Genomic DNA, 17,500 nt, shown 5'->3' with positions numbered 1-17,500 from the left:
GGTGGAAACACCAGAATAGGTAATTTCATCCTTACTTCAGGAGAGCTCTCAGCTTCTTGCTGACATAATGTTGTTAAAAATTAGCATTTATGGATAGTGCTTTCGATCATCCCCTATTGGCTTCAGACTTGGTTCTATTTGGCAGACAATGACTTGACTGAATTATACAGGCCACTTCCCATCAGAACCACAGCAACACAAAGTAGGTCAGGATACCATCATCCCTTAAGACAGTCCAGCTAATGCAGAAGATGATTGCCTCAGCAGTGTGGATTGCTGCAAGCATATAAAGTCTGTTCTCTACTACCTGGATTGCAATCCTAGGCAGTATTGTCAAGTTTAAAGTTTTAGTTATTATGTATTTTGGTTATAGTTTATTGTAGTTATCATATTTTTAGTTCCTGTCTTCAAGGCATTTTCCCCCAGAGCTACCATATCTAAAACAACATCTGAACCTCAAGAAAGAAGACTAAGGTTAACAGTTCTGCTGCTACGGCCCAAATGAGCAGTCTAGCGTAAAGAATCTAAACTTTTCCAGGAGAGAGGGGGCTGTGGCTGTGGAAAGAATTCCCCAACAAATTCAGGGCCAATGCAAGCCTTTCGCCATACATGCAATATGCAATTAACTGATTACTGTCTTCAAGGCTTGAAAAAAAAAAAAAAGAGAGAAACCCTTTCCAAAAGAAGATGTGAGACAACTATATTCCCAAGAAGGGTCTGAAGAGAGATAATAAACCACACGTGGCAGATGTTAGTCACATTACTTAATTGCAGGTGCTATGAAGCTGAGGATAGTCTGAGAATAGTAGTCTAAAGAACAGGACATTTAATGCATTTAACGATCCTGGCAAATCTGGAGGAATTCTTTTTGAAGCCAATGGCAGCTCTTCCAGAATAAGGGTAGAAGCCAAATGGTGTTCTTCTAATCAGTGGTCCAACTTACACCACTAAACTTTAGTGCACATTTCAGATGGCCTTTTGACAATATATGTATGGTAAGACTAAATTTTCCTGGAAAGAGTTTGTCTTCTAAATTAAGGTTCCTTTAAATAGGATTTTGTGTACAGGCCATGTGTAATATTTTGAATACGTATCTGTTTAAAATAATGGAGAGTGCATTTCTCTCAAGTGTTTGAGGTTTATGTAATTACGATCCCTAAATAAAATGCTGAGTTCAGAACTGTGTTATCAAAGTACTGCATCCTAGAAGAGAGCCGACCTATGAGACAGCATACTCAAACGTATCAAGAGTCTTCATGCATTGAATAACTTATTTCATCAAAACTAATTTAGATAATTCCCTTCAATGTTATGTTGCAAGGGAATGACATTGGAAAGTCCTTCTACAAATTAACTCAGAGATATGAACTATAGCAAAACTGTGTCAATATTTTCAAATGCGCTATTTACAAATATTTATAGATTTTGCAGAATACAAATATTTACCGCATTAATATTTCTTAATATAAGTGTCTTACAGTCTTTGTTTATAGCTGTGTTAAATAAATAGCAGAAAAAAAACGAGCTTTGTTTTTGCATTGGATCAGATTCAGTCCCTCTCAACTGAGAACACATTTCCCACTACCCACCATTGGGATGAATGATCAAAAAACAATCCATGTGGTTAACAATAGATTAACAAAGTGCACTGCATTCAAAGACTAATAAAGACGACTATGCTGTTTTCCATTATTTTTCAAGATTTGATGACATTGCGCTCCTTAGGCTCCTGTATTTACTTAAACACATCATCAATCGTGGTTTCGTGCTTCTTCAAGTACTATGCATAACATACGCTCTTTTTTCAGGACAAAGTTACCGTTTCAATATTGAGACAAACAAGATGTTATGAACAAATTCTACTTTTTCACTTACAAAAAGAAATGTCTGAAAACATACAGCTTTTCCCACCTCCAAGTCGTTTGCATTAGAAAGAGCAAAAAGCAGAGCGGCATTCAAAGCATGAAAAATCCAAGGCACCTGCTAAACTCCACAGCAGTCATTTCAGTAGCCGGGCTGTGGTATCGTTCAAGACACACCTGTTTAACAAATACCTAGATATGGTTTTTCTGATGTGTTTTGATGGTAGAATTTTAATTTTTAGTCTCTAAATACTTAATAGGTCACCTTACAAGTTAGGTTTTTAAGTATTTCTCATAAGAGAAGTGGGTAGAAGGCCTGCTGCGGTAGCTCCTCCTTATATAAATGATCCCTCTAGTTCAGAGATTGCCTATGTGATTAAGAGATTGTGGGCATGAGTCCATCAAATAACTTGAGTACTATTATCCTTATCTGAGAAAGAGAAGCAAGCGCTCAAAATCTCACTGTACTAATGACATATTGCACCTTTCATAGTAATAATTTTTGCACTTCCGGAACGGTGACATGAAACACGATTTATACTAACTGTATTTGTTCCGCTAGCATTATTTATTACATTAGATCATGCAATCTTTTTTTCTGTAAGGTGGGGAAACAGGTCGTATGTTTATTTGTCTCTGGTTTGTGGCTTGCAGATACTTTCTGTTACCAACAACACAGAATGTGCGAAGCTACTGGAGGAAATCAAATGTGCACACTGCTCACCTCACGCTCAGAACCTATTCCACTCACCTGAGAAAGGGGAAACACCTGAAAGAGAGCTAACTCTTCCCTACCTGTGCAAAGACTATTGTAAAGAATTCTATTATACTTGCAGAGGTCACATACCAGGTAAAACCTATAACAAAATACGGGGCTAAAGGATGTCTGTTCTGAAATGTTGATACTGCCTGAGTGGTTATAGATCCAGCTCTTCACTGGGTAAAATCCCCATTGATATCCAGGGGATTGCCCAAGCAAAGACAGAATATCTCAGGGTCTTCACAGGAGATCTTACGTAGTGAGGTAAATATTTTGAGCACTTTCTTGCCACCCTCCTATTAAACTCTCCATGAAACACGGGATTGTTTGTTGTCAAAGGCACCTGAAACTGTTACCTTTGCTGAAACATTAGCGTGTTGACTCAAATCATGTAAACAAGCAGTTGGCCATCCAAAAGGCTATTCTAAATGACAGATAGCTTTAAAATGCAAGAAATAAAAGATGCTGGCTGTTTGCTGTAGACTCTAAAAGCTAAGGAGTAAAATGTTTTTTCTGGTTTTGTTACCCTAGAAACTGATGTTTTTTCCACAGGGTTTAAAGCCCATTGAAATCAAAGGGAGCTATTCGATAGACTTCTGTGATCTTTGAATCGCTTCCAACATGCTGTTAACAACCAAATTCTTAACTAACCTAACACTTCCCCACTGTAGTCAGTAGAGTTAGCTGGACTAACCAAAACCAGAATTTGACCTGTGTTGTGTAAGGCGGTCACCAAATGTGTGCTATCACTTAACTATATCAACAAAATAACCACAGAAGATGGTTCTTTTAGAAATACTGTCTTAATACACTATCATATTAAATAACTTCTTTGGTATTCTCAATAGTAAATTATTTATATGTTCAAGACTGTAATTTTTAAACTGTGCTTTTTTCCCTGTCCAAACACTACTTACAAATAATGCCACACAGGAGAAAATAATTAAACTGGTTAAGTTTCTTTTTTTTACTAGCAACACAGACTGGAAAAAAAAGTTGATAACGATATGAAAAATGAATTTGTGAATAGTCATTTTTGACATATGAACACAGCTTTGTAATATAATATAAACATATTTGAGTAAAGGGGATAGTTTAAGTGGATGAGATTTGGAGGAGTGTTTTTTAATTCGGTGTGTACAGTGTGTACTTGTTTTCTCTGAAATCCCAAGAGTGTGGGGATTTTTTTCAGTGTTCTTTTATTGACGTGAGAAAACATTTTGAATTGACTTACTTTTTCCCTTTACTGTGGTTTAACATGTATCTCAACCCATTCAAATATGAAAATATTATTATTGTCTTTATAAACTAAGAGATGTTTCTAAGGCTTTCTTAAACCAGCTGTTTCTTGCTCTTTATCACATTCCCCAAAGCAAAGCAGAATAGATCACAGTTGCCAAGACTGCCTGCTAAACAGCGATAACAGATTAGATATTCTAAATGTTTGGCCCATATGAGAAGTCAGCACAAAGACTTTTTTTGACATGAGTTTGTAGCTGGTGCAAATGATTAGCATATTCTGCAGAGCAAGTCCCTCATAGTTGTTTTGTGAAATTCTGTGTTTCTGAGGAAACATTTTGTTTAATTGGAAAAAGTGAAAGAGGGAAAAGGGAGAAAGAAGGAGGAGGCGGAGGGAGGGAGAGAGAATGAGAAAGGGCTGAGCAGCACAGGAGCTATAGCCACAGGAACCTCACTCCTCAGATCAACATATGTGGTGACGAATGACAAATTTATTTTTCTACAAAGTTTGTGTATATGTAAAACTGCTGAAGTGCATCAAGATGTCAAGTGCTTTTCGTGACCACCCAGGTTGCCTTGAAAGATAACCAGATGAAAGCATAACTTTAGCACTGGACAGAGCACTGTGCTTTGCAGGAAAAGAGCTTACATACTTTAGCGTCAGTTAAAATAGGATTTTTCCTACATCAATCAGATGCTAATAATCATTCTAAATACTTGTTCTGAAAGTGGGTTGTACTAACAAAAAGTTGTTGCATACTTACGTCCACCAACAGGGTTAATTTGGTGACTTGACTGGTACATATGGTTGTTGATACCTATACTAGGATTTCCTGAAGGTATTAATTAAGTAAGATTCGGGTCCCTCTTTTTGAGAAAATGGCCTATAGGATTTTAATATAGTTTAATAGTCTTATACATTCTAAAATATAAATAATTAAAATAACAACTTATTTGGGTTTTCTATTTTACTTGTGAGACCCGTATATCCGTAATAATATTTATTGCAAAAGAAAGAAAAAAATAGAAAATGTGGAAGCTATGTTTCCAGCTTAGCCTGGAGGATTAAACAAAGAGTTGGAAATTAACAGGCCCCGAAACCCAAGGTCTCTGGCAATGATTCACTGTGCATTTGTTAAAAAGTCAAATAATTACTTTTCCTCCATTAGGGAGTGCTAATTGTTTCTGAACACCAATACAAAGGAGTTTAAGGAAATTGCTGACTACAAAAATAATTTTATCCCTTAAGTCCTGCACAATTGAGAAATATTATTAGCGATTTAAGATAGGAAGCATCTTTTCTGGAATTGAAATTTTGGTGGTACATATTAACCAAGAAGACTGAGAAATTACACATCAGGTCTTTTCATGATTTAGCTCCAGAAATTTATTTATTGTCCCGTCTTTTTTTGCAAAGACGAAAACTCTAGCAGATCCTTGGTTAACTCTTTTGAAGACAGCAGTTTGCCCACCAGTTATGACTGTATCAGAACTTCCATTGACTTCTTTAGCAATATCCAAAGAAAAAGTGGACCCAATTCTTTATTGAAACAGAATAATAACAATAGCTGTTAGGATTGTATGGATATGTTAATGCAGGAGGGTGTAATGATGTTTCACAAAGTCTATGAGATTAGAACTTCCCTGCTTCATCTCAGGTGAATGTTCTCACTATTTCTCATCCGATCTTTACTGTAAGACTCAGTTTAAGTGATTACTGATGGAGACACTGGAGTTAAGTGACTTAATGAATTATCTTCAATCAACATGAATTTTAAGTTTTCCAAGGTCATAAGAGAAGACTATCTAATATTTATTATTAACGTAGCTAGTAAAGAAAGGCACGGCTGATTCTCCCTTTAGGCATGAGCAGAAGCTTGATCCATGCCACTGAAAGAGACATATTCTAAGGAACAAACCTGTGCCACAGCCACGGTGCGTTCTGCCATCCAAGGACATCGGACGGAGTTTGAACTATGTGCTCCCCATTGTTTTCATTTGAAGAAATGGGTTCCAGATGATTGCGGATGAATTCAGATCCAGGCCCAGATCTGAATCCAGGCATTACCGGAACAGATGCTTGATATGAATTTTTTAACTCCAAACAGGGGCACCCCAGCTCAAAATGCTGGAAATCTAAGAAATTCTGCAACCCACACAACACTTCCAGAAGTTCTAACATAGTCAACTAATAGTCACAGTCAACATAGTCAACCTGCAGAAAAATACTAGTGGCTCATAATGTTGCTACTGCTAACGAGAGCATCAAGGGGATTAACCCTGGCACTGCCTGTGTACAGGTACGTGCAATGTGTGAATATGAAAAGAGAGCCACTAGTCACTTGAAAACTAGTAGGAAATGATGTGAGCTACCACTGAACTTACTACATTTTGAAACAATCAGTCTGGAATCACTTCTTTTATTTCATTTTCACTGAGAGCTGAGAAGGGAGAGGAGAATGTGGTTTTTGTGAACGAATTCACATCTAGCTGTCAAAAGTACAATTAAAAAAAAAAAAACCCAAACCAGGAAAACACTTCTTTTACACAATACTGAACTGTATGCTCAAGGTCATAGCAGAAATAAAGCAGGTGAGCCTGATTTCCAGATGCTCTCTCAGCCAGTGTAGGTCTACTCAGATGAGTGGATGATATTTAATCCTGTGTGCAGTGCAAACAAGGAAGGGAGTTAATAGGAACTTGACTTGCTGTAAAGACCGGGACAAATGCTACCACGACGTTTGAGTTGTGTATCAAAGAGAAGAGACAGGGGGATGAGTAAGCAGGGAATCCAGCAAAGTGGAATTTGGTGAAGGTAGGATAGGAAGGAAGATACAGTGTGAGGAATAACTGACAGCAAATACAAGTGGAGAGAGGAGGTGAGGATCAGCTGACAGCAGTTTTCCTTTGAAAAGGCTTGAAATCATGCAACTTATTCCCACAGTTTTTTATAAAGGCGTACACAGAAAGCCTTCACTGTAACTGCCTTAACTGAAAAGTCTGTAGTTTGATTCTTATTTGCAAGACAGAAAGTTTTAAAAGCATAGAAATGCAAGCTTGTGCAAAATCTGACATGTACAACACTTAAACATTATGTTTAATCTTCCTTTGTGATTTCAGTTTTCTTTGTTAACGCAGGCACTGCTCTGTCAACGCATACACAGCTGGCAGGAAATTTGTAATGATATGTAAGAGTCTTTTAAAATAAAGGAGTAAGTACAGAAATTCACACAGGACCAAATGTTGCAGTCCTTATTAGGCATGGTTCTCATAGAGGACAGTGACAGAGCTGTATTCAAATAAACTCAGACTGAGCAAAATGATCTTTTTTTTTTTTCTCCAAACAATTCTAGTGCTTAGGGGCACTTGTCAGGGACCATTCTTCTGGACACTCTACAAACACTGAACAAAACGGCAAATTCTACACTAAAGACCTTACAATCTAAGCACGATAAAGAAAACATTAAATGGCTACAAGCAGATATGAGAGTAGAAGCAAACGTTTTTCTAACTGTCTTTAGTGAAGCTGTTAGTATGTTGAATTTAGCATATATAACACAAGCAGATTTTTTTTTTAAATTACTGTGTTTTTGATAGAACAAAATTCCATCCCTAATACACAGGTGAAACTGTATTTACAGACGTTACATTCCTTCCAGTAACGCAACATTTTAGCAATTTACTGGCTGATTTTCATAGTTTAATTCAAACCCCACTTTTTACGAGCATTTCTAAGGAAAATGGAACATAAGCCTTATCCTTTGTTGGAACCTGCTGGTGGGTTTGCTAAATAGCAAATGCCATGGCATTTGCAAATGCAGTGCAACATGTACTTAAGTGCATGACAAAATATTTCATAAGGAAAAGGGATTAATCTTACATGTAAGCAAAGGCACTGCATAAGGTCAAGTGAGTTTGCATCTGATTGTTATTTGAAATGAACACGTACTGAGTAAACAATATGATCATAATATGGTCTCAGTTTTTCTGACTAAAGATAACATTCCAGCCAAAAGTAGTTTATCTTTAGTAAATAGTAGATGGTATACTTGGAAAATTCTAGAAATTCTTAGAAATTGTACACTTCTAATTTGCTATTGCATTTTCTTGAATGACCCACTGTGCCTAGAAAAATAAATTATTAAAGACAAAACTGTGCATTTCTTAAGTCGAATAATTCAACAGCAAGATTTTAGATTACCTTTGATTTTGGCATTATATCGATAAGCCTTGGAATACTACTCCGTGATTATATCAGAGTTCCTCTTCAGTTGTTCCACTTGAAATAGTATCTCCCATTTTCTCCAAATAAGTACTATAAATGAAAACCAGCTCCTCAGAGATGATATTTACTGAAGCTCCAAATCATGGTAATTAAACTTTTACACCACAACGCACTACCATGTGTTTCCAGATATTATTTTATAGAAACCAAAGGCAGGCTTTGTCATGTTATTTTTCCAATATTTTTAAAGGAAGATGCATATGAAAAGAAGTATAGTTGGGTGGGAAAGGCTTTCCACTCCACAAAAATTCTGGGATCTAAAAAATTTTCCTATTCCACATAAGGAAGAAATTGAACTCTTTCGAAATTTTCCATGAAGAAAGCCACAGAGAGACCACCCCAGGATAGCTAATAAAGTCGTTGTTAGGACATTTACTTGGGAAATGGGACGCTTAGGGTCAAACTCTTGCCTGACAGATGAGGGGCATTGACCTGAATATTCCTCTTCCTAATGAAACACCCTAATTACAAGACATTGGAGTATAGTGATACGAGGTTTGCTGTCCGTTTCTCTCTTTTCCATTTAGACCAGAAGTTTGAGTTGGGACCAGAAACATCATCTTAACTAAAATTTTGTCAAAACTGATAATGTTTCTGAAAAAGCTTTGCTTTTAAGAAATTGGGATTTTCCAGTGAAAGACAGCTGTCCCTGATCAGCTCTTATTGTACGTTGTAAGCCAGAGGTTTTATGGCCAAGATCTATGGATTACTGCATTATTCACAAGTGGTAAAGCCATGCATAAATTAGGCCTCTAATTCCAATTAAGTGCTAATTCTGTGTATCCTATGAGTTATGTCCTGGACCACAGCACGTCCTAACACAGTATGCCAATAATGCAAAGAGGAATGAAGGTAACTTAAGACATATTATCTTAACAATGTTTTAGTAAAATTGGCCACGTATAACTAGCCAAATTCTATCTTCTTAGATTTAATACTAATTGTTAAAAACTGGATAGAAATGACTAGAAATAGGTTTGTGGCCAGAAATAGATACTTTTGCTGTCATTAAACATAGTGTAATATCAGTAGTGGCAAGGTTTTTCCTCAAAGGCTCTCATTTTACCAACTTCTCATTTCCCTGGGTCTTCGAACTCCTTCCCATTTTAACCTAAAACCTAAAGACCACCTTTCGCCCAAGCCAGCTTAAAGCCAGCTCCAATGCAGCATGAGACATATCCCCCTTTGCAGGGGATGGGGGCTGAGGAAGTAGACCTCGCGATGTCTGTGTTCACCCACTCTAATGCTGGGAGTCAACCAGAGGCCAACTGCATGTCAACACGGTGCAGTTTTCAGCAGTACTTCTCGCTTTCTGAGACAACTAATTATTCACCTCTCCGACTGATGTCCTTTGCTGCCAGCATTCCAGAAAGTCTTTATTGCATGTCTTTTACCGAAGTCTTTACTGAAATTTTTACTACAACAAGCCACTTAAAAAAAAAAAAAAGTTAAATGAAAGCTGCTCAAGCTATTTTACAGCAGATACTACACTTGATTAATAGGGTTAAAATCAGCGAAATGTCTATCACAGCCTCAACTCTGAACTTTGTCTCTTAATTTTTTAATGAGTGAACTGTAGTGTCATTTTGAATGAATTGGTATTTTTATTTAAGCACACTGAAAATAAGGTTTAATACAAATACAGATGAGTAAACCATAACAGGTAATACTCAGTTTGTATTTATTCAGAGCAGGCCTTTTTTGCAGATAGCACTTTGTCTAAAATGACTCCTTTTTCCACTCAATATATAATCTATTTAAAGATTAGTTTGATGGCACAAAACTGCAGACATGACAACACACTAAACATTTGTATACTCTTTTGCATTTTTAAGGTTTTCTCCAAACTACAGCTGATGAGTTTTGCTTTTACTATGCAAGAAAAGATGGTGGTGTATGCTTTCCAGATTTTCCAAGAAAACAAGTGCGAGGGCCAGCTTCTAACTCCCTGGACCACATGGAAGAATATGACAAAGAGGAAGAGATCAGCAGGTTCATAAAGATAAATGCTGTTTAATCTGAAAAAAAACCTTAGCAAAGCCTGTGGTTTTCACAGTGAAACAGCTCAGTGTGTGCTTATGCTCAGCAGCTGTGTTTTCCAGATGTTACTTTCTTTTGCTGCTGCTAATGTACGTCAAAAGAGAAAGTTACATTAGCTTCAATATTTCAGTACCATTTGATATTTGCATTGCTGAAAAGGTCTTAGAATCCTGGTTTGATCCACCCTGTGGATCATACATAGTTCTAGGAAGTCATTTCTACCTGAATTTAATGTTACTAACAACTACAATAAGTTTATTAGTAAAATATTGATTTCATGATTTTCAATTTATTTCATTCATGTATTTTTCTTTGTGAAAATAATTAAATTAGATTGTCATTTTTTAAAAATGGGTTTTAGAAACCAAATTTTGTCAAACTGCTGGAATTTACTATGTTTATTGTATGGTAGAAATTTTGTATTTATAAATTGTTCTCTTTTTTTACCAAATTTTTTCTCTTCTATTCCTCTACATTTCAGATCTAAGATGAATTAATTTTCTCTTTCTTGTATACAAACCAAATTTTGCTCAAGTGAAGTTCAAATTGATTTTCAGTATTATCTGCTTGCATACATTCTAGGAAATAATTTATTCTGGATTGTATAACTGTGTTTTTAATTTCACTGCAGAACAATCATTTTATCTTTTAGGGACATTGTTGTGTCATGGTTACAAGAAAAAAGAAATTTCTCACTATTTTTAAAAATTTTTTTTAGAAAACACAAGCACAACTGCTTCTGTATTCAGGAGGTTGTGAGTGGACTAAGGCAGCCTGTTGGAGCAGTACATTGTGGGGATGGATCCCATCGCCTCTTTATTCTTGAGAAAGAAGGATATGTGAAGATTTTCAGTCCTGAAGGAGACATACTCAAGGAACCTTTTTTGGATATACACAAGCTTGTTCAAAGTGGAATAAAGGTTGGATTTTATACTTATCTCTACCTGTTTATATTTTAGCCTGTATATGGGGAAAAAGGGAAGAAACGTTTTTCAGAAATTAATTTAAATAATAAAAAAGAAGAGTAATGACAACAGACACTACAGTTCTATCTGGCAAAGAAGTGAAAACTTCCTTGTTTCCAGAAGGGAAAGCATAGCATCTTGTAACTGTCTCTTTCCCTTCATTTTTTGCTCACTTTAATTTCAGAAGAAACTATCCAACACCAGCATCCGACAGCATTATCTTTGTATTTTCATCCTTTGGGCTCATTTCTGTCCCGCTGAATTCAGCCGAGTTTTGCTGTGATTCCAGTGGGAGCAAGTTTGGCTCAGGGCCTCCCCTGACCTGCGGGTGCTCAGCGATGCCCCGGGAGCCGGACACAGGAGGGGGCCTGGGAGTGCTCAGGGACCCCCGGGAGAGGGGCAGGGGTGCTCGCTCCCTCTTGGCTCAACCTCAAATGTGGCACAAGCTGCCCTTGGTGGAAGGCTGCTTTAAAACAGGATGTATTTGAGATGCACGTAAAAAGTGACTGACCCTCTAAATTCAGACATGCGGGCGGGTTGGTGCAACAGCTTTCATTGTGTGTAATGGGAAGGCTTTCATGGTCAGGGGAGTGAATGCTGAATGGGCACTGATGGGAATACATTGGAGGGTGGAGGTAAGAAATTACATCTAGGTATGGGGTAAGTACTAATGGAAAACTCATAAGCCTGTTGGGGGATATTTTACTTTGGAAATGTCATAAGTGTTGTTCCATGTTGATTTCTTGTCATGTTTTAGAGTGGTAGTGCAAGTAAAATCCAGATACATAAAGCGAATTTAAATTGTAATCAGGTTTTGCCTAGAACAGTCAGGACTATATATCATAAAGCCTTCATGGATGAAAGATATATTGACATACTCTTGACAGAGTAATCTTAAATAATAATTGTGACAAACCATATCAATTTAAAATGCATAGCACATGCTAACTAATCATTTTGTGTTTCAGCTCTAAGGGCAATAAGCCAATTAAGATAGTCTTTTCCAAGACGAAATCTCAGAGATTTTTAGTTTGTGTTGAGAGAGAGGGAGAAATTAAATATATTACACCTTTTTCAGGAAAAGAACCAATCTATGTGATTCTGTGATTTCCTGAACACTTCCCTTTGTGCATCTGTAGCTAACCATTATGTTCAAGAGACCAAAACAGAAGGAACTTATCAGGGGTATTTTTGAACATCGATCTACGGCTGTTTCATATTTCTTAACTGAAAATTCTGATAGTTTGTACTTGTCAAAAACTGACACTGAAACTTTCCACAGAACTGCTATCGGTCCCAAACAAACCTTCCTCGAGGAAACTTTTACAGCTGGAACTTAGAGGAAAGTCTAAATAGAAAACTGATTTTCCATGCTTCTGAATAGGCAATAGCCTGCTTGATAAGACTCTCAACAGCTACCCTCAGATTCAGATTCAACTTTTAGTTCTGTTTTAAATCAGTGACCTGATCTTTTTAGTCTTTACTACCCTAACCATCATATAATACTCTAAACTGGATCTGTTTCAACTAAAACATTTTATGTAAATAATTTGATGTTCTCTAAGCTAGAAAGTCTAATTCAATTCCCTGAGATAACAGTTCAGTGACTGAGGATAATTGTATTGCAGTGTTTAATGCAGGCTGGCAAGAACGGAGGCTTTATGTACTTCACAGGTAAGGAGAAAGGGAATGTGCCTAGAAGCAATACTCCAGCTCTTAAATAGAAAGGGGACAGAATTTGAGGAATGAGTACATTATATAAAATAATAAATAAACAGAATAAAACAAAACCCACATAATCCAAATGGTAGTTTTAAAACAAGGGTTCTTAAACATTTTTATGTTTATCCCCTGCAGTCTGATTCCTATAATCATTATCCATGGTCCTTTACCTACAAGGATGCAAGATCACTGTGACAACGGTAGCAATTATTCCATCAAAATAGACTACTTGAAGGGTATTTGATTTTACTTACCTGTTATAAACTTTAAAACTAGAAATCAGTAATGGAGAATACTATGTGGAAAGACAATTTTCCAGCAGGCAGTGCAGATAGTGTACAGCCAGCAATTAAAAAAAAACCCTATCTAAAACACTGCATCCACAGGCAAAGTGCGAGAATTGCTGAATGTGACCTCTGTGCTTACTCAAGAAATGCTTGTAGTGTCAGATAGATGAATTTGTATGTATACATTTTGCTCGATGTGCCTGATTCCTCTCATATAGTGGTGTAAGTGAAAAAGTAAAATGGAATCAATGAATTTTTAGTTGTCCCTGGTCAAACTTAGGCCCATATGTTCCAGTGAAGTGTTTTGCCAAGGTAGCAAGTTGCCTTTTTTGAGTCCTCTGTTCTTTTACACAGATTCATAGATTTTAACCCAAATATCTAGTCAATTCCTGTATAACATCATCCATGTAATGTTATTCTTGAATTAACATAGAAACCCTTCATTGATGTAAACAAAAACTGTTCACCTCTTTTCCAACCTTGGAGCAAGAAAAGGCAAACAATTCTTTTTCCCTAAAAAAAAGTGTAAAAATTTTCTCTCTTATACCCAAGTGTCTGAAAATAGCAGTTTCTGTTAAATTTTTGTCTGTATCTGAAATACGAACAAATACTTAACTCTAGTGACAATAGTAAAAGTATTTTTTCAAACTTTTATAGATATATGTTGTATCCAGTAAATAATTACAATAATAATTTGCAGCTGTGGTTGAATGAAAAGTAATTTAAATTGATGCCTCTGAAAAGCATTTTGGACAGTTATCCCAATACGATATTTTTAATGTTGATAGATGGAGTAAAATAGCGGTGGTTGATTTTCTCTTCTTTTTCTACTGTAAAGAGGAAATTTAGGAGTGATAAAATCATTATATTGTGACAAAGCAGCAAATCTGTGGCATCATGATTTTCCAAAGAATATACTTAAAACTATCTTGAGGCTGATATAACCAAGAAACAGAAATGACATATTTCCTTCATAAAAATAATCCTGGATTTTAGTGCTGATCTCACTAACATCATTTCGCTCATCACAGCACTGGCAGTCAGATAAGGAGGAAAACAATATACAAAAACAGAGGAAGAGAGGTGACTGCATTGTACAGTAATCAGCCACAATACCCGCTTAAAAAGATGCTGTTTTGTTCCTCTAATGGAACTAATGGTCCCCATGATGAAATTCATTTTGAGCCCCTAACATTGCTGTGAGCAAGCCTGTAGGGCTTCTTCACTGGTCCTGCTAACCTAAGCACATAAACAGGATTATCTGGAGTTGCTTCTTGTTGGTCACTCCTGTGAAGGTCTGTGGATATAAATGGAAATTAAGTAAGAAGAGTGGTACAACCTGATGCATATGTTTTATTGGTCCATTGGCTTTTAATGTTCATTGAAGTCATTGAGGCCTCTGCTTGAAAATTGTTGCTGCAGTAAAATCTACTGACACTTATGTGATTTAATTTTAAGGAGTTAAAATAAAAGAGAAGAAGTGATACTTTTGTATGCTGCCAGTATCTCAGAAGGAATTAGCACAAGCATGTAGAAGTATTTCATAACAGAGAGAGATGCCATGAATGAATGATGGTAGCTTGTGCTTCCTGGATGCCCTAGTCAAGAGAAAATTAGATGCAGAATTCCTGAAGATTAAAAAAAAAAAAAAAAAAAAGCTCTGAAGAGCTTAAGAAACAATTTTTCTCTGCACATCTCCCAATTTCTAATCCTCTTTGACAGCACAGTTAGCCTTTTTTGATCTTCTATTTTACAACTCAGTTGGTGGAAGCCATGAACGGATCTTAACGAAGAAGTTGCTAATTCAACATCAGTGGCTCCCTCCAATATATTTTATGTCACACTGGCTACATAAGTATTCTAGTATGTGTGGATGGATTGAGCACTTGGCCAAGTCCCTCCTGTCACCCTTAGCCTTTTCTTCCCTGTCTCAAGAATGTGGTGAAAAGAAGGAAGCTGTGCACCTCAGTCTTGCCCCAAAGTTGAGTAAGGACATGAGTGAGACACGCACCTGTAACTCGAAGCTAGGACATGCACCTGGGCTCAACTATTTAGGAATATATATCCCAGTGTAGTGGAGAAAATACTGATTCTGTCACCTGTGCCCATTAATCTTACAAAGTACCCTGAGTATGTGGCATGTATGTAGAAGAAAAGAGTAAGCATTTACCAGAAAAAAACCCTAAAGATCTGCTTCCTTGTTCTGGTGATTTACTGCTCCATTATGTTGTGGTGAAGAGAGCTGTTCGTTACAGAGCAACATTTTACAGTTGTTCCTTCAAAGTTATGTAGCAAAGACAATTTTTTAATGAAAACATTAGTACCCGTTTTTTCTTTCGGACTGATTTCCACTACCGCTATTTTCTTTTTGTTTTAAACTATTGCCAAGTAGAAGAGAGGCGGAAAGTTTGAATGAGAAGTTATTGAACTAATAATGGTAATACTTTGATTTCACTGGCGTTTAAGGAGACCTTAATCAATTATCAATAAAAAATAGTCCTGATGTATCTGAATCTATTGTCAAAATGTTAGACAAAATAATTAAGTGCTTTAAAAGTATTGGGCAAATATGATTTTAACCCATAATGCACTCAGCAGAAAAAAAAAGGATCAAAACATTCTAAATACTTGAATTTAATGATTTCTTGAGATGTAGCAGTGCTGAATATGTTATTATTACAAGATCAGTCACCTTGTACTCAAGATTGTATCTACCTTAGAGAAAAATGCTGAATGCTGTAGCAGTTCTCCAAATTTCCTTACTCCTGTGGCTGTATTTTATCTTATTAACTGTATTATTTCCTAAGATTTGGAAACCTTTAGATTAGTAGCAGCCACCATAAAATGTAGCACAACCTATTACATCAGTTTTCATTCACTCTCTTGTCTCCTGAGCCCAAAACCAGGTATTGGTCTAAAATACATTGGTCTAAAATATATTGTTTGGAAGGGAAGGCATCAAGGTATGATTTGGCAACAACAAAAAAGGAAGAGGCTACCACTTCTCTTAGGAGTTAAATGCTATAATCACCTTTCAAAATACATTCTGAAAAGCTAAGTAGCTCTAGGGCTGCAACTGTTAGTCCTTAAATCATTTTTGCGGTCCTTCCCTACAATCATTCAACTTCCCAACATCCTTTTAAAATGAAGGACCTCAGAACTGTACAAAGTAGCCAAGTTTACATCTTAATACTGCCAATGGTAAAATCAAGTCCCTGTAGTTACATGGTAGTTTTCTACTTATAAATCCACTGACTGAATTAGCTCTTCAGGTATGGAATTGCAGTTGGGATTCATGTTCAGTTGCTTTTCACCTCTGATCCTTAAGTTATTTTCAGTTTATTGCAACTATTTTTGATTGTGACCAAGCTCTGGTGTAGCTCTGGTGTGTATCTGCTGACTACAGGGTCATAAATTGTGCAGCCAGCAAGAATAGCTGCATTCTGTTGCACTTTGCCTCACATAGTGCCTAGAGTAGAAACCCCTACAAAATGGGTATCCTTAAAACTGCCATTATGGAATTACCACTTGTACTTGTGTAGAGATCTTTTTTTTTCTTTCTTTTTTTTTTTTAGCTAGTAATAAAATATTCTTAGTACATCTCATGGGAATACTGTGATCAAGGCCAAAGCCTCTGAGGAAGGAAAGGGCAGGGCAGGGGAGGGAACGGAAAAGGGACAGAAAATCTCTATGAAATCGTATTGGAGATCACTGTTAAGAATATATTAGTTAGACTCCTTGACCTCTGTCACCTTCTTCTCTACTCTAAGACTATGGTTTTCCTTTCCAGAAACTGTTAAATTTTAACAGAAACTTCCCCTAAATCCTAAGCCATAATCCCCTTTTCATTTCATCTTACTTTCAAATTAATCAGTAAGACTAGTTTATATGTTTTTTTTAATTCCCGAAGTTTTTTAAATGCTATATTCCTATATAATTCCGTGTAAATATTTTAACAGCCAATTCTCTTTGCAGTGAAAAAAATATAGAAATATCTGACAACAATTATTTTAAGTGTATGCTCAGCAACTTTCCAAGTAATAGTCTTAAGAAGAGTTAAAAGTTAGATATATTCCTTACTGTTTGTTGGTTAGTTTTTATATCAGAGCACAAATACTTTCAGTCCTGCAAAGTCTTATTCATGAGTGATCCAGTGATTCAGGTAGGAATCTTCCGTGATGCCATGAAGAGTGCTGTGGAACATAGCAATTCGTATATTCAGTATAAGACTATGAAACTAGACTGTCAGGAATTAAATATACTAACTATGCCCCTACGAGCCAATTATTCCAGAGCTTCTCAGGGTCAAATGAGCACCTTGTCACCATAGGCACCTTTTT

At 36.5% G+C, this 17,500-nt stretch overlaps 1 protein-coding gene across 1 annotated transcript in view; it reads left to right on the top strand.

Annotated features, from left to right (window-relative positions):
• The window catches only part of HHIP (hedgehog interacting protein), a 73,232-nt gene that overhangs the window by 4,702 nt on the left and 51,030 nt on the right, over positions 1–17,500 (top strand). Inside the window, exons 2-4 of the mRNA XM_009328752.1 lie at positions 2,517–2,712; positions 9,982–10,138; positions 10,905–11,106. Of these exons, the coding sequence (XP_009327027.1) occupies positions 2,517–2,712; positions 9,982–10,138; positions 10,905–11,106 (555 nt within the window). The remainder of the gene's footprint in view (positions 1–2,516; positions 2,713–9,981; positions 10,139–10,904; positions 11,107–17,500) is intronic.

This window comes from Pygoscelis adeliae, unplaced genomic scaffold (genome assembly GCF_000699105.1).
Source record: "Pygoscelis adeliae isolate BGI_AS28 unplaced genomic scaffold, ASM69910v1 Scaffold66, whole genome shotgun sequence".
NCBI classification, from domain to species: domain Eukaryota; kingdom Metazoa; phylum Chordata; class Aves; order Sphenisciformes; family Spheniscidae; genus Pygoscelis; species Pygoscelis adeliae.
Note: the sequence above shows the minus strand (reverse complement) of the source record. Positions and strands in the feature narration are given on the sequence as shown.